Raw genomic sequence first — 20,605 nt, forward strand, 5'->3', positions numbered from 1 at the left:
GTTTTAATTGATTGCCTTTGAAAATTCGAGAAAGTTGTAGTTTTATCAGTCCCAGTTTCTATGTCCTATTTTATATGCTGAAGAAACTGATATTTCGAGAGACGAGTGATTAATAAGATCGTATCAAATTTGATCTGTACCGCACATAGTTGACCTTCCATTAAAATTTAATTTCCCCTATTGTCAAGCCAATTTCACCTACGTTAACATGTCACAACTCCTTAACATGTTATTCGACATTCCCTCTTTCTTACTGCTGAGCATTCCTATATAAACTAGTTTTCAAAAGAATCGGGTGTTTAAGGTGATAATGGAATAATTCTAGAAGATAGAGACGCGTAATAGAATCTCCTTTTTGGATGATGTGCTGACATCACAAAGATATTTTCGATCATCAATTTCCAGAGTCAGAAACAGGTGTGTGAAAGTGAAACGTAAAGTTTACGTTCATTGAATACAACAGATACAAGATACTGAGAGCCTGCTTTTGCAGAAATTGATTGCAATTTAGTATTTTTCGCTGACTTAACCACTGCCTGCTCATTTTTCTAGTTTCTTCAAGGAAAGTTTCGACAAGAGCGGAAATCCAGCTCAATGCCGCCTCGAGCTAAATCAAACATTATATTTGACCTCAAGTCGCTGGAATCTATATGACTATTTGTTTTTGTATCCCTCTCAACCAGGTTTCATTGAGATAATTTACACTCGTCATAGATAACAAGAAAGTTCAGTTTGGAAACAAAATAATCTCGTAAAAATTCTTCGAGCATATCGCGTGTCAAGTTCCGAGAGATAAGCCTCGATATCTTACCTCGGTGTAATTTGGCCGTCAAAATATCAACATGGCAGGATATGAAAACACTTAGGAGGTAATAATAAACAGGGCTGGAGCGAAGATTTTAAAGTTTGGATAAGATTGAAAGGAATGAAAACAACAAACTGGGGCTAAAAATTAGGTGGGAACAGTCATGTAGCTTGCTGAAAACAATGGGAACTCTGGAAGAAAACGTTCGTGACACGTGCGCAATAGACGATATTTGTGCCCTGTGTGCCTTGTGTGCGCGTGTTCTAACCGCAGCAAAGACGTAAGCATAGATACCAACATCGGGTAGTGATTGACTCGTCCTCCAACATTGTTTTTTTTTTCTTTTTTTTCCTATTAATCTCAAAACATCAAGACAAGGTAATTTGGCTGAGTACTAGCGGAGAACGACTAAGTCACCAATCTGTTCAAGACTAGATCAGTAGGGGATTTTTTATGACATCAGAGCACGCTCAACATTGATGCTCCATGCCGCCAGGGAGTAGAAAAGCAGGCGGGGTGTTTTATAAGAGTGGACTGCGTGATTTCCGGCTGAAATCAACATCTTTCAGAAGAATTTTACGTTTCGTAATCTGTGGTGTCAATTGTATCATCCAGGAAGGAAATGAGCGAAGGAAGTGGTTTGTCTCCAGCTATATCAAGACAAGAAATTTAGAGACAAATGGTGAAGGTTTCTTTACACTAACATTGAGCAAATTACAAACTTATCTAAAAATGACTGCCTGTTGTCACTTTATTTGTCGTTTGACTACAATACAATTGTCAATTTTGTGTCAATTATAGAGCTACACGAAGGCCAACTTTTATGCCCCTTCGCCCTCAAGATTTGATAAATCCGTAATTCTCCTTTCTTGCTAACAAACAGTTGAGGGAATTCGAGACAACCCCTTCATACTCAACTTATGACGTGGCTTATTTCCATCGCAGGTTCGCTGGATATTGCATTTATATATATTCTCCAAAGAGGCTGGATGTTGCTCTAATAATACCCTGAGAACAAACCGTCAGATAATCATGCGTTTCTAAGATGTAAAGGGTTAGAGGAATAAATCTAATTGAGCGAAAGTGACGTGGCATATAAAAACTGAGTGTTTACTGATCAAAAAGAGGCTTTTCTATACGACAATCCACTAGGATTCTTTACGGAGCATTATTATGGTCACTCACGACAGAACTCATAAGTTCTTCTTAAGGTTCAGTCGTACCAACACCTCCATCACACCTCATCCACCTAGTTGCTATCGACTTAGGATTCCTCTCGCCTCTGTTTACTTTCCCGAACCTGTAGTAAGGCTCCTTGTTTACTTTTCCAAGCCTGTAGTAAGACTCTCCCTTGAAGACGTAAATTCTGTTGCTGTTGATCCAAGTCGTTACTGCGTCAGCACTTCGCAATCGTTGTGGCCTAATAATCTTCGGGGAATTCCGCCTATTCTGGTTACCACTGAGGCGCCAATACTTTGACCCTTTGATAAAATGGGTCACATTTCTGAAGGCGAAATCCGCATTCATGGTGCGTCTGAAACGCAATCTGTACCGCTTGCAAATCAATCCTCTACTGCGAAGGAGATTGTTATCTCTGTACGCCCAATATCTGCAGCAAAGAGTCAATGCAATTGCCTTTGGATGAGAAGCCTTTTTATGAATTGAAATGTTTTCAAACGCATGAAATTGAACTTGTTTGGAAAAGATTGAATCCTTAAACACGAAGGCGCGCTATAAAAGGAGAGGTGCCTTAGGTACCTCTGGATCATTTGTCAATCAACCGTCGTGGCATACAGAACTTCAAAACAGCTTGGGCTGCAGTCAATGCAAGGCACTGACCAGAGGCGCATTTCTCGTTAAATTTCTACGTTTTCATCAAAATGGAAGAATTTGTTGAGGTTTGTATTACCTTCCTCCGAACGAAACCGTCTTCGTTTTTGGCGGTAAATTTGAAATTCGAAATGATTCGCTTCGCCATCGCCCAAAATTGCCATTGCGTAATTTCATGTCTGTTTCCAAATACTGGATGTAGATAACTGTAAGAATAAAAAGAAAAGATGAAGAAATGTTCAAGGCATTTCTTCAACAATGCGAAGGGGAAGTGCTGTCAACCCAGCGGAAGAAAAATAAAAGCAGAGCGACTGTTGCAGGCGAAGTTCTGGAGCGCGCGAGTGAACCGTCGCCGACCACCGATTCACTTCAACATGTCCAGGCGTCGATGTCGCCAAACGAATCATCTGTACGGGCTTCCTCCACAAATGGTACGATTTCTTTTTCTTTTTTTTAATCTAAGTATAATATGATTACAACAATACTGGATGATCCTTGACCTTTGGAACAATACATTAGAAAGGTAACTTAGGATTACAGTTCGACACTAACAATCACTGTAGTGATAATGTATCACCAAGATTGAAACACTCGCGTAACACTATAATTTCTCAGAAGTAACTAATTGCAGAGTTTTTACAAACTAGGAAATACTAGTTAGAATATACTTGCAAACCACAGATTTTTTCGTATGATGCGACAGTTCATGTCTTAGACTGCTTCCTTTTGATGCCTTTATTTTCCGAAATGCAGCCTTGCGTGACACCTACAAAACGTTTTGCCCTGCCTAAGAATGTTTTGAAAGGAGTTATTTCTTTAGAACTACAGGTTGTATTTATTGCAATATTTTATACTACACCTTGGGCAAACTTGTCAATGAAACATGAAAAATGTACATAAAAATTGTCCAAAATAAAATGTAGGCGGGAAGACCAGTTGTACGATCATATCAGACTTCATGACTGTTCAGTTACGCTTTCGCTCTAATAGTTGTTTTACTTTGTCTCCACAATAGCTGATGCAAGAGGGGACGAGTTCGAAATGTGTATTTACTGTCGGCAAACGCCATGTGTAACGACCGACAGTCACGAATACCTTGGCTATCGCGAAGCACATATTCAAAATCACGTGCGACGAAGAAAAGATTACAAGACGTACTGGAGAGCATTGAACAAATGTGGGCTCTGGAAAGACCCTATTTATCAGGCTAGAAAAGTCGAACTGGGGGACCACGTTAATGCTGTGCGGGAAAGGATGCCCAATTGTGTTATAAAAGATGTGAGGTCAAGGTTTCCTAACCCTCCTGGTATTCCCTATATGGGGCATAAAAGGGAATAATAAAATTCTCATTCAAATGCCCACGTCAAAGAGAGCCCAAGTACCAAATTGTTTATGGTCTATTTTATAATGTCCACACAGCAAATTATAGTGACTTTCCTATAAGTTAGGAAAAGATATACAGTGCATTTGGGCTCCTAGTTGTAATTATCACAGAAACTGTGGTGCAATGGAAAACAGATGAGACATCATTTGTTTATATTAAAAAAGGTAGACCAGATAGTTTCTCTGAAATGAAATGTCTTTGAAGTAAGCACCCTGGTCTCTGCCAAGCGATTTGGATGTCTGGCATGTTGGTACATCTGTAGAGACGATGCTTCTCGATTCACATTTTCATTCTGTAAGACAAATGAGTCAATAAGCATGAGAAAGCAGTGAATCCAAAAAGTGCCAAAGTTATTTTGACGAATTAACAACATAAGTTTCTTACCCAATCAAGAATGGCTAACTCCACGCGCATGTTGTATGAGTCATCCCTATAATGAATCCGCTTTGCAGCATAAATGAGCATCACTGAATGGAGAGACTCAATCCAATATGTTTCCCTGCACTAAAGAAGGCAACAAATTATGGGTGATTTTTCTTTAACTGGAAAATGAATTATTTTGTTCAACTCATTTATGGCCCTTACCTCAACATCATTAATTTGGAAGAAGAGATAAACTTCTTCATGCAAAGAAACATAAACATACAGCATGTGTCAATTATTTACCCGCATGTAGTCCAATGCATGCCTATAAATTGAAGTGCTCATAATGGCTTTCCTGTAGGCAGCTACTGCTTCAGGTTTAGTTAACAGTCTTTTGCCCATCACATAGCCATTCTGCTTGCACCGTGACTCTGCATGGCATCTGACATGATTACCCTGAGTAATAAATACACCAAGTTATGGAAAAATAGATTAATAAATCAGTAGTAATAATTATAGTAAATATAATGTCTCTTGTTCGCCATTATTAAAGAAATATGTGCAATCTTTGAGGTAATGATCATGTCATATCTTGCTAGAATAACACAACAAAAGGTACTTACAAAAATGAAAACAAAATACTATGTTCTCTCAATAAACAGTCATTCAAATTACCTGGTAATGGTCAACTACATTCAACAGTGTACCCTGAAATTCTTCTTCAGTGGGTGGACTGTTCTTCATGCAGAAGTACACATGAGTCCTTGTACTTTTCACTGTAAAATATTCACAATTATTATATTCCATTGTATTCATCTCATATCAAGAAGGAATTTGACATCTGCAGATAATTGTAGAGAGAATATAGCTTCCGATGACTCTCATAAGAGAGATATCTTACCTTTGTCGGACAATTCAAAAAACCACTTTGAGCCCTCATCCCTCTGTGGTCCTGAGGCAACTTTCTTCATTGCTTTAGTCACAGACTTTGCACCTGAAAATAAACAAAAAATTTTAATACCAATAAAAGGCTAATTTTCAAGAAATAGTCACAATCATCAAGACAAAATGAGCCAAAAAATACAAGTGTATACTGAGTACCATGCCAAGAGTCAAAGGAATTAAGCATTCCTTTTGACAAGACCCATGTTTTTAGCTGTAATACAAAGTCATGTGCCACCTCTGCAACATGGAACCCTGAAAAAAGAATTACTTTAGTTGCATTATAAAATATACTTCTGATCTCCATATTTGTACTACATATGTGATATGATATTATTGAGGATGCAAACTTATCATACCTTGTGTCTCACAGAGATAAGTCAACAGCTCTTTTGTCATAGGGACCTCACGGCTTACTGCTGAAGTTTCATTGGCCTTACTCCAGTTGACAACTGCTAACACCTTTTTGGTCCTAAAGATAATCAGTGCAAATGAAATGATTTTAGGAATGGTGTTGAACATAATAGAGGTTCAACATATCATACAAAGAAATCGAGTAGAAAGCATCTTACGAGAAAGAAAGGGCTGACACTGTTGTGTGTGCTGCTGATCGACTGGAATCATGCCTTGCATCTGTTATAACACACTGCAGGAAAATGGTAGAAATCAAAACATAAAAATGGTCACATTTCTCTACTCACAGATATCTTCAAGGTTTACAATCTGATATAAGATTTTATATCTTTGTACGTGCCAGTCTACATAATATACTCCGAGTATGGCAGGTGTATAAGTATGTGGCCAAAGACAAAATGAAGTTAAAATGACTACTTGTACCTCTCCATTCACAGCATATGCAGGGTTACTCTTCACTTGTTCTTGAGCAGCCAACATCGACTCATTGGAAACCCTCTTCACGACTGTCAAGTAACCAAGCTTTTTCAAGACTGTTGAAGTGATTAAAAATAGAAGTATTTTAGAATGCATCTGGTAAGGCAGAAACCAAAGAAGGAACAGTTCAGTCAATTTGAGCTATCTTGATAGAACATTCATGATTTAACAACCTGCAAACTGCTGTTGACTGCCTTCTCCTTGCAAGGAGAAAGACTACATGATTTTCAGAGCATCTGAGAATGTGCATTGCTAACCTGTGTCGAAGGTCTTTTCTCCCTCTGACCCGATGTTGGCTGCTTGACAGAAACTTGTGTATTGTGTCTCTGTCAAGCCACAGGACAATACTCCATGAATCAATCTATGAAAAAGAGAGACAGATAAGTGACCAGTTACAAAAAACAAAAACTCTAAAATACCGAGATAATAAATTTCAGTAAATTTAGAGCAAAAAATGAAAGAGTGCTCACCTCAAATTTACATAGTACTTTGGAGGAGATCCTCCCATGATGGGGGAGGAGAGCCACTTGAAAGAATCTCCACCAACGCATGAAATTGTCACTGACACGACATGACTCTGCCGATTGAAGACAAGTGATTCGCAATCGAGGGGTTTTCCACAATAACAACATGATGTCGATAGCGTATTACAGAAAAAAGAAAACAGAGTTCGCAGAGATTCTTCGCTGCAGAGATATATGGAGTCGTTCTCTGCTGAAGATGCAGTGATTTGCATTCTTTGTGGCGTACGTTCTGCTTGTGGAAGAGAAATTGGAGAAGAAGGATCAGTGAAAGGCAAAGAAATACGCGAAGATGGAGTAGAAGAAGCTGAAGGAATCGAAAACCGTGCAGTTGTGGATGGTGTAGAGAGAAGAGAGGGGTTCGGACTTCCCGTTGATGATAAGCTCAGATCACTCGATGTCAGTCGTTTCCTCTCAATTTTCTCCTCAAAAGCTAACAGAAGAGCTTCCATTAAATCTGCATTCTGTGTGCTTGTGGTCGCTTTTGTGAGATTCAACGAGCCTCTGGCCATCTTTATGCGGTCTTTGATGCCGAGAAGTCTGCTCTCCTGAGTTCGAGGAACTTCTATGTTGAACGAGAACTGAGGACCTCGATCCGTTGGACGCTTTTTCTTGGGTACAGATGGGTTATTTCCCTCAGCCATAACGATTAAATTTCCCAATAAAAATATCTTTCGAGCAGCGACAGCCAAGACTTTTCCCCAAACTGAACTAGAGTTGTGAAATTCTGTCTCAAAATCGCACTTACTTGCGAAATCATCCATACTTTAGAGGTTTTGTCACAGAATATTGTCACAAATAATAATAGTCTGAGCATTGCGCATAGAATGTTTCATGAATCCGCTAGTTTCAATGAGAATAATCTGAAGGCTCGGAGAACCAATGTGTATTAGGGGCTTGGGACATAAGCCGAAGTTACACGGCGCGAATTTTGAAAAGACAACTGTACGAGTGTCTCGTCGACCGCAGATCGCGCTTTGAGCGGCCGAACGATAACTTAATGCCAATTATATCAAAATGAGCTCAATTATGGGAATTAGAGTCAACAACACGCAATATCTTCTAATTTATTGACACAAAAAAACACTTAAAGTGTGTCTTTTATGCAGACCGTTTCACTCATGGTGGGACCGTTGGTCGCCATATTGGATGAGTTTTGCATTTGAGCTGAAACAAAGGGGAGGAGCCAAGCTATTTATAGCGTGCCTTCGTGTTTAAATCAGGTGGTGGTGCTATATATAAGGTTGCAAAATCAATTCTTGAAATGCATTTATAAATAAAAATAGTTAATTTATTAATTAATGGATTAATAAAAATAACTATAGTCGATTGTTCTGGCAAAAAGTGAGAATAAACCGAACAAATAAGAGATTGAATTAATCAGTGAAGAAATGAACGAACCGATGGATCACTGAATTACTGAAAAAAGTATCGGACGAATGACTATTAACTGATTTTCCTCTGCTAAAATAAAATCCAATACCTTCCTCCTTTGAAAAATACAATATCACCGTTTTCATCGCGAAAAGCTGCATCCAATGGGCATCGAACATCACTCCAGAAGTCTGTGATTTTGTAAGGGTCACTTTTCTCCAATGAGTTGTTAACTGTCCAAACTGATCTCCTGAAAAGAAATACGTCGATTTTTCATCACCAAACACAGCGTCGTAGCGAGTTCCCGGTAAGCAGGCTGGGTGTTTATGTTGTTTTTTGGTAATTGGTATTTCTGTGGTACTTGTGGATTCTGTGGTCATTGGCAACTCTGCGGTAGTTGAAGTAACTGGTGCCTCGGTGGAAGTTGACTCTTCTGTTGTTGGTGGTGGCCCTCCGGAGGTTGGTGATTCTGTGGAGGTTGATGATTCTGTTGTAGATGGTGATTCTGTGGTGCTTGGCATTTGCGTTGTGGCCATTATCGGAGCTGATTAACAAGAAATAGCCGTCACTAATCTTCTATTTCCCTTTTTCCTTTTTCATTTCAAACATAAAAGTTCATTATAGGATTCTCATAACAAAAACCAAAAACAACGCCAAAAACACAAACAATAACAGAAACAACAATAATCAAAAACAATTAAAAACAAAATCAAAAACAAAAGCAAAACAAAAACCACATTAACAATAACAATAAATAAAGAAAACTTACCTCCATACAATTCCTTAATACCCAAAACATCGTCTCTGTTGAGCTGAATATCCGGGACATAACCCGTGTAAAATGGATACATAATAGCTTCCTGTACGTCTGAATGAGCCAGACCCAGACTTTGCCCAAACTCGTGAACCGCTACCGAATCGAGGTTGATGCCTAGAGGTGTCCCTGTGGTGAAGTCTTCATCGTCATCAAAATGTGCGTCACCAGATAGACCTTAATGTATAGAGTAACGTCATTAGAAAACTGTCCATAATTGACGGGAATTGTCCGCAATTGAACCAATTCATATTGAATAAAAAATGACAAGGACTATACAAGACATTTCCGTCACAAAAATCTCTTTCAGTACTCATGACCTTAACGTACTTCTTAAGGATTGACCGTTATTTATCTCTCAGGGGGTCGGTGGACCTTGGTTGTGTCTCTATAAAATTTTCCTGATCCTTCTAAGGCTCTGTACAATTTAATGATCCCTTCCCCCATCAGCTGTCAGTTTTCTATACTCCCCCCTCCCTTAACAGTCATTCAGGGACGACTGACCCCCCTGTTGAAGTCCTAAATGTAATAACTGTCCTAAATGTAATAAAGTCCTAAATGTAATAACATTTGGTCCTAAATGTAATAAATCCCTAAATGTAATAACGTTCGGTCCTAAATGTAATAAGCCTCCTATGCAATCGTTTAACTGCGCTAACATTAAGATGTTAAAGTGACAGCTGTTGCACCAAAGAATCCTCTGACCAATATTTATGGGATATTGCGGGCTCACTGATATTAATCAGCGGCTTTTTATTTGTTAAAGACGTAGGTTGAGAAGCATTGGCTACAAAACCTTATTCTAATATTGATGTGCTTTTGGCATCAAATTGACGGACGCAGAAGCAACGCGAACGTTGATTAATAGCTCTCTCTATATCATTGGCTCAGACTCTTAAGTGTAACAGATTTTGACGAAATACTTCTGTCCTCAGTGCTGAAGTTAACACTTGATGAACCAAGTTACAAGGAAAAAGAAGTCCACCGACTTATACGTTAGACAAATTTTGGGCTCAGAAGGGCATTTTTTGTTCTGTCTTCCCTTGCCAGATTTGTACGGGTTTGCATAAAATATATTCATATGCGTTATTGACCGAACGTGAGGTCAAAATGGCTATATATTGGCCGAGTTCTTTTTTTTTTTTGCGTTTTTATGGACTGAGACGAAGTCACGGTCCGTAAAAAAGTAGAAAAAGAACGAGGCTAATATCCAGTAATCTTGACCATACAAGAGAATTTATATTCTCTTGGCTTAATCATTAAAGGATTCATTGTATAGCAAAAGATTTCGCTTTGATAAGAATCAAGAATGGCCTGTTTATTTCGAGAGCCGATAGTGAAAGCCAACTGTGTTTGCAGCACAATAAACCCAAAAGGGTCGTTTATTTTTCAATTCTATGTATATATGAAAACATTGTCCAAAAGTTACGAACTTTGTAAGTTTTCTTGCGTGGGATCAATACGGGGGATCCCGAACGGGCGAGGGTGGGCCCATCATGCCCGCTCAGGTAGCCAATCAGAACACAGGATTCACTTCATCTTGCCCGCGTGCGCTGCTAGCTATATGATAATGTGACTTGCAGAGCAAGATATCGACTGACCAATGATATGTTATCCCATTTCACGATCACAGGTCTCGACATGTTGCCTTTTTTCCACGCAAGAGTCAAATTGAACCATTGAGCTACACCATCCAACACATTATGGTCAGTTGGCGGTCTTATGAACTATTCATTTTTTTCCTTTAGCCCCTTATGACGGGTTCATCAGTTCCCGAACCGAAATATTAGGAAAACATGCATTTTAAAGTTGATCTCAAGTTTATATTTCATTTTTTGTCTTCACCTCTTCTCCCCGCCGTGAGGGGAGAAAATGAATAGATAAATAGATGAATGAAAAAAGAAAGCTCAACAGTTTCCACTTATAGTCATATGGTACATAAACTGATTACTGTGGTGGAGTAAAGCCATAGAGGGCTGGAAATGCAACACCCCAGGTTCAAAATGGAATAAATCAGGATAGTCATTCTTAAAAATGAACTCAAATGCTTCATTAGAATCAATTGACACTGAATAACATTGATGTGCAATAATTTTCTTTTGGATTAACATGTGACACAGCGAAATCATTAAAACTGCTCTAAAATGGTGCATCACTTCTAAAGACTTTAACACGAACGATAACATCAACAATAGCATGCTAGTTCATCATCAATTGTAGTAAATTTCTTTTCCAAAAAGTCTTAATGGTTACGTACCAATCGATTCCATCCTATTGAGCTTCCAGCCAAGCACTAGCCCACTTTGGGCTGGAAATGATTTTCTTCAACTCGATCAATAAACCGCTATAAGGACCATACTTCGACTGCTGATATTTCTTATGTCTAGCAAGTAAAAAGACGCTGATTGATATCAGTGGGCCCATAATGTGACATGTATACTGGTCAGCGGTTTTTTTTGGAGCAACAGCTGTCACTAACGTATCAATGTGGATGTCCGCCATAACAACAATGCACTGCAGGAGTTAAACGATTGCATAAGAGGCTTATTACATTTAGGACTAAGTGTTATTACATTTAGGACTTTATTACATTTAGGACCAAATGTTATTACATTTAGGACTTTATTACATTTAGGACAGTTATTACATTTAGGACTTCAACACCCCCTCCGTTCCCACGGAAAACCATAGGATCCCCCAAAATTCTCCTCCCCATACCCACCTGATAAACAATGACATGTCCTCTATTTCTACAAACTGCTGTGTCCTCACAGTGTTATCCTACAAAAAGATCAATGCAAAATTTCCACACGCCTCCCTTAAAAAATGTTCAATCTAACTCAGAAACAGTCTTTCGACTGCTGCAAATTTTAAATGCTCCTAAAAAACCTATTCACCTTTAAATTCATTAGTTTTCTACTTCTTACCCATCCTCTCCCCTTTGGAGTGTACTTCACCTTGATTGTTGGATGGGAAGAATGCATGAGCCAGTGTCCTTCCAGGTCCATCAAATGGGGATCCGTCGCTATGATTCCTGGTGACGTAACTAATAAGGATATCCGTAACACCTGATTGTACCTCTGTGAATCGTAATGTGGAAGCAGACTGCCACAAGTCTAAAGCTTTATGGAATATCTGTCTCTGTGTCTCTGGAGGTATGGTGTCGTTTGAGAAACTAACGATTCTATAGGTCAGATCCTACAACGATAACAAGCAAGAAAAGATAGGAAACGATTCATTATTAAATCCTGAATTATTCATTTTTTCGATTTATACACAGGGAATGCCTCTTTTAATGGACTCTAAATTCTTTAGGACCCATGTATCAAATATTGTTTTAAAAAGATGTTTGCCGTGAAATTCCCAGAAATGATTAAGATGTGACATCTCCTCGCGATATCAATCCATTCTACAACAATCGGGTCAGTAATAAGAACAACCTAACTTATCAGGTACGAGGTGTTTAGCTGTGGCGCCAATTTCTCTCTTTTACCTTTTCCAATAAAATATTTATTAAATCAGAAAGATACAAATCCATATCATACCAGGTTACTAAGAAGGGCGAATGGTTTTAATTTTTGACCAGTAAAATCACAATTAAAGGAGCGTGACTTTTATTGCCAGTTGCCGGCTGACGGTTTTGCTTTCAGAATATCACAGATATGCTATATTGATTACGTAGAAAGAGTAGCTAAAAATATGTGATATTGCTTGAGTTTGTCAAACGAGACATACTAGTGCTATTAATCATAAGCTGCCCATTCCAAAAGTCGCTAGAAAATTTGTTTCTCGTTAAAGTCCGGTGCCTGGAATTTGAAAAGTGTGGGCTATGTGCATTTTACAAGCAATTACTTCTCTTCAATTATTCATATATGGATTTATTTATTTATCTATTTATGTTATATCTTTTCTGCGGGAATAAAGTGGAATTACAATGGCGTAACATCACAGGATTTGTTTCATCTGGCCCGTTTACAAGACCAGCCATGAAATATCCTTCATATATTCATGAATACCTTCATGATTACCTTTCTTTCTCCAAATACCTCCAAATACCTCCCAGCAGGTTGAATTCTCCCACATTTTTTTTAGATATTCCTGACGTTGTTAGATCTGGGTCCTTCACTCCACATCTTGACTTGTTAAGTAACTTCGTTGTTTCTGTATCGATATTTCCTGTCATTGGAACATGTCCAAATCGTTGGAGCCTCATCATTGCTTTCTTAAACATGGGAGAATTTTCATCCTTTACCAAGGCCATTTCACTTGAATTGAGGTAGCCATACTTAAGCATGTATTTCGTTGCCTAAAAAAGAAATAGACACATTTGGTTCGAGTGCAAATCCGAATTTAATACAAAACGTGTAAAGAATTAAGTGTTTTATGTTTCACGATATTAATCGCGAGATTCATCAAAATAGACAAGCCTGCTTTTCATTCTTTGTTGCAGAACTTTGAAGTTTAGACTATTGCGCTACTCTATCTAAGCTCCATTATATTTTTTTTCGACGCTAACCGTTTTAGGCGCCTCGTTCGCAAATCTTACTAAGATTACTGTTATTGACTAAATAATAAATCTTTCACCCTTTCAGACTACGCGTATTACGGATATATATTTTCCCTTTTTGAGATCTATACATTTCGTTTCTTGATGGTCGGACACGCCAGCCCCTTACTGCTTACAGTTACACGAGGTAAAGAAATCTCAAAATTTCAATTATATACTTGTCCCTTCCTTCTTACCCAATTCATCATATCCTTCTTTCCACCACCTCGTTGTCGACGGATGGGGCTATTTAGGATGCAACTCATATGAGCGAGAAGTACCACCAAGACTACAAAGTTCTTCATCTCGAACATAGACGAATCTAAGCAACTCGTCCGTAGACAGCTTTGTCTGCTTTCGATTACATCGGCAAAGTAAGCATGGACAGGTTTTATAGCAAACTATGGACGGTAGTTGCGTGGGTGTATGACACACTCCTTTCCACTTAGTTCGGCCGTACCGCTAATATTGATTTCATGACCTTTCCTTCCCGAGTTCATGACCTCTCCTTGCCAATATCGAAGGGGAGGAGCTTAACATTACATTATATCATTCAAAAATAGAATGATTTCAAAAATTTCAATCGATCTTGTACATTAGATCATATGTGTATTTTAAGAAAGTTATGTGTATTTTGAGAAAGCCATAAGTATTTTAAGTAATAAAGATAATTTTGGTCTAAAACAGCAGAACGATCTTAGCTGTTTTCTTGTTTGGTTCTGAAAAAGGCTATGATTTTAAGACATGACCCTAAGCTGTAGCTAGTGTGGATGTTAATAAGAGTTGCATAATTTGAAAGAGTGACTGAAACTGTTGGCATGGTGCAAAGAAAAGTATCCATGTCGCCCTGGGACGATTCAAACCACCGACACTACGATTAAGTGTTGGAATGCTTCACAAAATACGACACAGAGAAATCGCGAATGTGTTAGGTTTTATACCAGATTTATACATGCCAATAGGAGCAAACGTAGGGAGTGGAACGTAGGGAGTGGACAGTATTTAATTAGAGCAAATGCAAAGATTTCACTCTCTTGGCAGGCTTCTCCTATTTTTTGGTTGTCAATCGCCTTACATTACAAACTTGCGTGATTAAACATCCCTCCGCTTTTACCTAAGTATGAGGTTGATTGACGTTCGTGGATAGATATTGCTGGAATATTTCAGTTTCTTCGGCCGTGTCATCGACTCGTAGGCTGGATTATTTCTAAAATAAAATATTATATCTCGCACAGCTATTTTGAATATGTACAAACATGAGGTTTGTTTGTTTTGTTCTTTTTGTTTGTTATGATGTCAAGTTGACCATGATTACGCACTTAAAGCACGTGAGAAAACAATAAATATTCTACCGCGCACAGCTGTTTTGAATATGTACAAATATGGAGTTTGTTTGTTTTGTTCTTTTTTTTTTTTTGTTATGGTGTTAAGTTGACCATAATTACGCACTTACGGCACCGAAGAGGCGATCAATATTCGCTCGTGAGAGACTTTTCTGCATTTTTAAATTTTCCGTTTGGTCGCATCACTCTTGATTCGATTGACAGCCCAAACAAAGTGACGGAAATTCTGCCTCGCACTGTTGTTACCTACCTTAAAGAGACATCAATACATAATCTTGCAAACAGGTGAGGAGAAGAGGCAGGGTTGTGAACTTTATGGTGTCATCTAGATGTAACGCCAATCTCTCTTCACTGGTTTACAACGAATTAGATGTAATGCATGCAAAATAATACAGAACGAAGACTTACCGTGAATCACTTATTGGGGATTAGTTAAAACCATTAATTGCACAACCACCAACACTAACATCGTTCACTCTCAGAGTTAAGCTCGGATAAAACTTTTCATCACTATCATATATTTTACTTATATATATTTCCTTACTTAGGTTTTTGAAATTGCTCTTTATTCGCTATGATTTTTTAAAGGATCCTTATGATAAACCTCTACAACTGGGAGACTCAACTGACCCTTGTCTAAGATGAATTGTTACACCGACGACATAAAGTCGATTAAGCCACACAGAAATGGTAGAGATAAAAAATTAATTAATTAATTAATTAATAAATGAATGAGCAAAAAAGAGGGATCAGAAGCTAATAATTTTATCTAGCAGCACACGCATTTGAGCGCCAGACTAACTCGATCTGTGAAAGGGAAATAACACAATAATTGCAACACTCGAGATTTTGGGAAATATAAACAATTTAGCGCATGACAGCCCATTGATCTAATTGCCCTGAGCACTAAGAATAACCTAAACAACACTTCAGGTCAACTTTGTGGCAAGTCTTATTGCTGACTAATGGTTTATCAGTTCTCTATTTATAATACTGTGACATTATCGTGTTACAACAAAACAATTAGAAACATTTTTTATTCCTTTAAAATGGCAACCTCAATATTACGAGCAGTATGACTACACTGGCTGATTCTCGAACCTTCGTGAGTAAGAACCTTTTTAATCCTCCTCGAGAAAGATTTAATTTTCCTTCCATTTAAAACGCAAGCATTGACTTTGAATTGCACTTCTTTTAAATGCCTGATATGAATTTTGGGATTCTAACAATTTCGATCCATATCCGAGCATTTTGTTGTTGACACAATAACTAATAAATGTAAAAGAGAATAGAGCATTCTTCAACTGACAGAATGAAAATTTCGGGAGCACAGAAACATTCACGGATCGTTGAAACTCAAGTGTCTGGATGCCAATGTCCCAATGCTATGTCCTGTAATGGATCTGCACTTCATCTACTTAAGAGCTGTGTTCCTCCCGTCTCCTCCTTGGAATTGTAGCATTGTGCTATGTTCCTGGACAGGACACTTTTCTTTCGTGGGGCTATCTTGACCCAGGAGTTTAAATGGGTAACAGTAATCTGCCTGGGAAAGCCAATGAAATGTTTGGGGGAGGGGGGAGTGGGATGGATTGTGATGGACCAGCATCCCATCCAGCGGAGAGGGGTAGGATTGCTTCAAATCACTTGCTATTACGGAAATTGGAATAAGCCGTGACATTGTGGGTCGGTAGGCTCCAAGGAATCACACTTATCTATATCATTTTAAAGAACAGACTCTACTTGCATACGAAGATACTTTCCGTCACGTACGAGTTTAAGTTAGCTGAGTGCCTTGGGAAATGACACACGGTTCATACTCTTTAATTATGAAATTTCTATAAACGCTTTTATTTCGAGAATTTAACCTTCAATTTGATAACAAGAAATCTTTCAGCTACTAACTATTTCAAAGTCTTGCATAAACTGCGTTACATGGTTTGCATGGATGCCTTTTCACTTAAAAACGCATCAGACAGACGCCACTGATCGTTGCTGTCAGTAATATTAACATTTTCAATCGCGCTCTCAGAAATCATACTCAAGCCTAGTAAGGAAAGCCAAACATTTTTTCTGGGAAGGCTTGATAACCCGTGCAGTCGGTGATCGCAACACCACAGACAAAGTAAAGCGAGGAAGGCGATGAAAAGCCATGTCAAAACGAAGCTTTGAATATTCGGCTTCGACCTCGTGGAATCCATCCTAGCCTTCCCAGGGGTCTCTATGAGCAACGGCCTCAGTTTGGCCCTTTACCAGCAAAAGGTGACAGCAACTGACCGAAGAAAGGACTTCAAGGTATCTTTGGCGTGAGGGCCTTTACGCGAGCTTGAAGATGTTCATGAAACCGCGAACAAACAAAGTAACCTTTAACATGGCACTACTTCGTAAACGAGTTAACATTCGCCCAAGAATTTTTATAGGCACCCTATATTTAGTTTGTTGAGTTGTTACCTGTCACTTACTGTTTTCCTGTAATTGAAGGTGTGGAATTCAAATCTATCGGAGGCATTCTACAAAGTTTCAACAAATCAGTTCATCTACACAAATTTTTGGATGAGTGAGGCAACTCCTTTTTTACATCTCTAGCAATAGATAATTTCTCTAGGTATCACATGACGTAACAACTCAAGTACAGTACTTCACCGGCGCGACAAGTATATCCCTTGTTGAGGATCCTTCGAGACACATTTTCAAGAAGCTGTCTGTATCTGGCAAAAAATGTTAACACAACTAGGCTTTCGATGATTGCCTTTTAATTTGCCTTTTGTAAAATCGCGAAAGTTGTAGTTTTATCCGCCCCAGTTTATATGTCCTATTTTATATGCTGAAGAAACTGATATTTCGAGAGACGAGTGATTAATGAGATGATATCAAACTCAATCCGTACCGCACGTAGTTGACCTCCCATTAAAATTGGATTTCCACTGTTGTAGAGCTGACTTAACCACGTTAGTACATCGCCACTCCTTAACATGTCACTCGACATTCCCTCTTTCTTACTGCGGTGTATTCCTACATAAACTAATTCTCAAGAGAATCGGGTGTTACATCAGCTGAGAACGGAATAATTCTCGTAGATAGAAATGCGTAAGAGAATCTTCTTTTTGGATGGTGTGCTGACATCACAAGGAAATGTTCAATTACCAATTTCAAGAGTTTGTAAACCAGTTTTACGCACATTGAATACAACAGATCCAAGGTAGTAAGAGCCCACTCATGCAGAATAGATTGATTGCAATTTACTATTTTCCGGTGATTTAAACACTGCCTGCCTGTTTCGATAAGAGTGGAAATCAAGCTCAACTCCGTCTCGAGCTGAATCAAGCATGATGTTTGACGTCAAGTCACTGGAATCCTCAAGACTATTTGCTTTTGTCTCATTCTCAACCAGGTTTCATTGAGATAATTTACACTTGTCATAGAAGAAAGTTCAGTTCGGAAACAAAATAATCTCGTAAAAATTTTTCGAGCAAATCGCGTGTCAAGTTCCAAGAGATAAGCGTCGATATCTTGCCTCGGTTTACATGATTGGGCGATCCAAATATCAACATAGTAGGATATAAAAATACTTAGTAGGTAATAATAAACAGGGCTGGAGCGAAGATTTTCATAGTTGGACAAGAATGAAACGGAATGAAAACAACAAAGTGGGGCTAAAAATTAGGTGAGAACAGCCATGTAGTTTTCTGAAAACAATGGAAACTTCGAAAGAAAACGTTCGCGACACGCGTGCAATGGACGACGGAATTAACCTCTTACATCAATTTTCTCTCTCGGCACTTCCGCTATATGTACCCTATGTGCGCGTGTTTTAACCGCAGCAAAGAGGCAAGCATAGATACCAACATCGGGTAGCGAGTGACTGGTCCTCCGACTTTGTTTCTTTTCTTCTATTTTTTTCCTTTTTTTTCTTTTCTTAATCTCAAAACATCAAGGCAAGGTGATTTGGCTGAGTACTACCGGAGATTTTCCGACAACCGAACGACTAAGCCACCTTACTGTTTAAGTCAGGATCAGTAGGGGATCTTTAATGACGTCGCGGAGCACGCTCATCATTGATGCTTCGTGCGACCAGGGAGCAAAAAAGGTAATTTAGTGTTAACAACTGGGTTGAAAACGTAAATTAGCCACCGTAAAGAGTAAAAAAGCTGACGTTTCGAGCGTTAGCCCTTCGTCAGAGCGATTGATGAAGGGCTAACGCTCGAAACGTCAGCTTTTTTACTCTTTACGGTGGCTAATTTACGTTTTCAACCCAGTTGTTAACACTAAATTACCTTCTATACTCTCCCACCGACGCAGCACCACAGTTTCTTTAGAAACTTACCCCTTCAGGGAGCAAAAAAATTGGCCGAGTGTTCTATGAGAGTGGACTGCGTGATTTCCGGCTGAAATCAACATCTTTCAGTAGAATTTTACGTTTCGTAATCTTTGATTTCAATATTGTATTATCCATGAAGGAAATAAGCGAAGAAAGTGGCTTGTCTCCCGCGATATCAAGATGAGAAATTTAGGGACAAACGGCGGAGGTTTCTTTACACTAACTTTGGAAAAATTACAAACTTATCTAAAAATGACTGCTTGTTGTCATTTTATTTGTCATTTGACTACGATACAATTGTCAATTTTGTGTCAGTAATACTCCTTTCTTGTTGTCAAACATACTCAACTTATGACGTGGATTATTTCCATCGTAGGTTCGCTGGATATTGCATTTATATTCGCGAAAGAAGCTGGACGTTGCCCTCATAATATTCTGAGAATAAACCGTTAGATAATCATGCGTTCTTAGGATTTAAAGGATTAGCGAGCTAAATCTAATTGAGCGAAAGTGACACGTCATATACTGAGGACCCGTCAGTGAGTGTTTACTGATCAAAGAGGCTTTTCTATACGACAATCCACGATCATTCTTTACGGAGCATTATTGTGGCCGCTCATTATTGTGGCCTTCTTCTTAAGGTTCAGTCGTACCAACACCTCCATTACACCTCATCCACCTCGTTGCTATTGATTGAGGATACCGCTCGCCTCTGTTCACTTTTCCGAGCCTGTAGTAAGAGTCTCCCTTGAAGACGTAAATTCTGTTGTTGTTGATCCAAGTCGTTGCTGCGTCAGCATTTCGCAATCGTCGTGACCTAATAGTCCTCGGGGAATTCCATCTATTTCGGTTACTACTGAGGCGCCAGTATTTTGACCCTCTGATAAAATGGGTCACATTTCTGGAGGTGAAAGCCGCGTCCATGTTGCGTGCGAAACGACGCAATCTGTACCGGCTGCGAATCAATCCGGTAGTGAGAAGGACATTGTTGTCTCTGTACTCCCAGTATCTACAGCAAAGAGCCAATGCAAAGTGTAAGTATCCCGGATTGCCATTAGATAAGGGGCCTTTTTGTGAATTCAAGTACTCTCAAACGCATGTAACTGAACTGGTTTGGAAAAGGTTGAATCCTTAAACCGGGTGGTGGCGCCATATGCGGTTACACAATAAACTCTTTAAATGCATACATACATACATATATATGTATAATTAATAAATGGAGTACTAAAAATAAGAATGGCAATTGTTCATGGCAAAAAGTGAAAAAACCAACAAATAAGAGAGTGAAAAAAAATTATCGGACAAATGACTTTCAAATGATTTTCCTTTGCTGAAATAAAATCCATTACCTTCCTCCTTTGAAAAATACAATATTCCCGTTTTCATTGCGAAAAGCTGCATCCAATGGACATTGAACATCACTCCAGAAGTCTGTGATTTTGTAAGGATCACTTTTCTCTAATGAGTTGTTAACTGT

At 38.7% G+C, this 20,605-nt stretch overlaps 4 protein-coding genes across 5 annotated transcripts in view; 1 reads left to right on the plus strand and 3 right to left on the minus strand.

The window, feature by feature from the left end:
* Positions 1-1,191: 1,191 nt before the first annotated feature.
* On the minus strand, positions 1,192-13,775 carry LOC149042034 (matrilysin-like). Its single transcript, XM_089211971.1, has 7 exons — positions 13,668-13,775; positions 12,981-13,230; positions 12,418-12,476; positions 11,882-12,122; positions 8,880-9,101; positions 8,220-8,654; positions 1,192-2,414 (listed from the first exon to the last, which is right to left on the minus strand). The coding sequence occupies exons 1-7, from the start codon at positions 13,773-13,775 to the stop codon at positions 2,368-2,370; spliced, it is 1,362 nt and encodes a 453-aa protein (XP_089068097.1). The 3' UTR covers positions 1,192-2,367.
* Positions 2,645-4,047, plus strand: LOC149042035 (uncharacterized). Its single transcript, XM_089213400.1, has 3 exons — positions 2,645-2,703; positions 2,838-3,066; positions 3,651-4,047. Exons 1-3 carry the CDS (start codon positions 2,686-2,688, stop codon positions 3,971-3,973), a joined length of 570 nt encoding a protein of 189 aa, XP_089069526.1. The 5' UTR covers positions 2,645-2,685; the 3' UTR covers positions 3,974-4,047.
* LOC149042036 (uncharacterized) lies at positions 3,073-8,103 on the minus strand. Of its 2 annotated transcripts, XM_089213391.1 has the most exons (11): positions 6,686-8,103; positions 6,473-6,576; positions 6,162-6,271; positions 5,897-5,970; positions 5,684-5,796; positions 5,484-5,579; positions 5,284-5,376; positions 5,058-5,158; positions 4,686-4,838; positions 4,404-4,523; positions 3,073-4,311 (listed from the first exon to the last, which is right to left on the minus strand). In XM_089213391.1, exons 1-11 carry the CDS (start codon positions 7,498-7,500, stop codon positions 4,162-4,164), a joined length of 1,929 nt encoding a protein of 642 aa, XP_089069517.1. In that variant the 5' UTR covers positions 7,501-8,103; the 3' UTR covers positions 3,073-4,161. The 2 variants fall into 2 exon arrangements, with proteins under 2 accessions (XP_089069517.1, XP_089069518.1); XM_089213392.1 differs by lacking the exon at positions 5,484-5,579.
* Positions 13,776-19,375: 5,600 nt separating the features above from the next.
* Positions 19,376-20,605, minus strand: part of LOC113679792 (stromelysin-1) — a 5,741-nt gene continuing 4,511 nt past the window's right edge. The window contains exons 5-6 of the mRNA XM_027196760.2: positions 20,478-20,605; positions 19,376-20,137 (exon numbers count right to left, since the gene is read on the minus strand). The exon at positions 20,478-20,605 is cut by the window's right edge and continues 311 nt beyond it. Of these exons, the coding sequence (XP_027052561.2) occupies positions 19,765-20,137; positions 20,478-20,605 (501 nt within the window). The 3' untranslated portion in view covers positions 19,376-19,764. The remainder of the gene's footprint in view (positions 20,138-20,477) is intronic.

Source organism: Pocillopora damicornis, chromosome 7 (assembly GCF_964200805.1).
Source record: "Pocillopora damicornis chromosome 7, jaPocDami1.2, whole genome shotgun sequence".
NCBI lineage: Eukaryota > Metazoa > Cnidaria > Anthozoa > Scleractinia > Pocilloporidae > Pocillopora > Pocillopora damicornis.

Coding starts and splice junctions, on each gene's coding strand:
- LOC149042035 (XM_089213400.1), top strand. Junction 3,067..3,650: donor ACGGGCTTCCTCCACAAATG/GTACGATTTCTT, acceptor TCTCCACAATAG/CTGATGCAAGAGGGGACGAG.
- LOC149042034 (XM_089211971.1), bottom strand. CDS start 13,775: ATGAAGAACTTTGTAGTCTTGGTGGTACTTCTCGCTCATATGAGTTGC. Junction 12,477..12,980: donor AGAATTCAACCTGCTGGGAG/GTATTTGGAGGT, acceptor CGCCCTTCTTAG/TAACCTGGTATGATATGGAT. Junction 8,655..8,879: donor TATTAAGGAATTGTATGGAG/GTAAGTTTTCTT, acceptor CTTGTTAATCAG/CTCCGATAATGGCCACAACG.
- LOC149042036 (XM_089213391.1), bottom strand. CDS start 7,500: ATGGATGATTTCGCAAGTAAGTGCGATTTTGAGACAGAATTTCACAAC. Junction 6,577..6,685: donor AAGTACTATGTAAATTTGAG/GTGAGCACTCTT, acceptor TCTTTTTCATAG/ATTGATTCATGGAGTATTGT. Junction 5,580..5,683: donor TTATCTCTGTGAGACACAAG/GTATGATAAGTT, acceptor TTCTTTTTTCAG/GGTTCCATGTTGCAGAGGTG.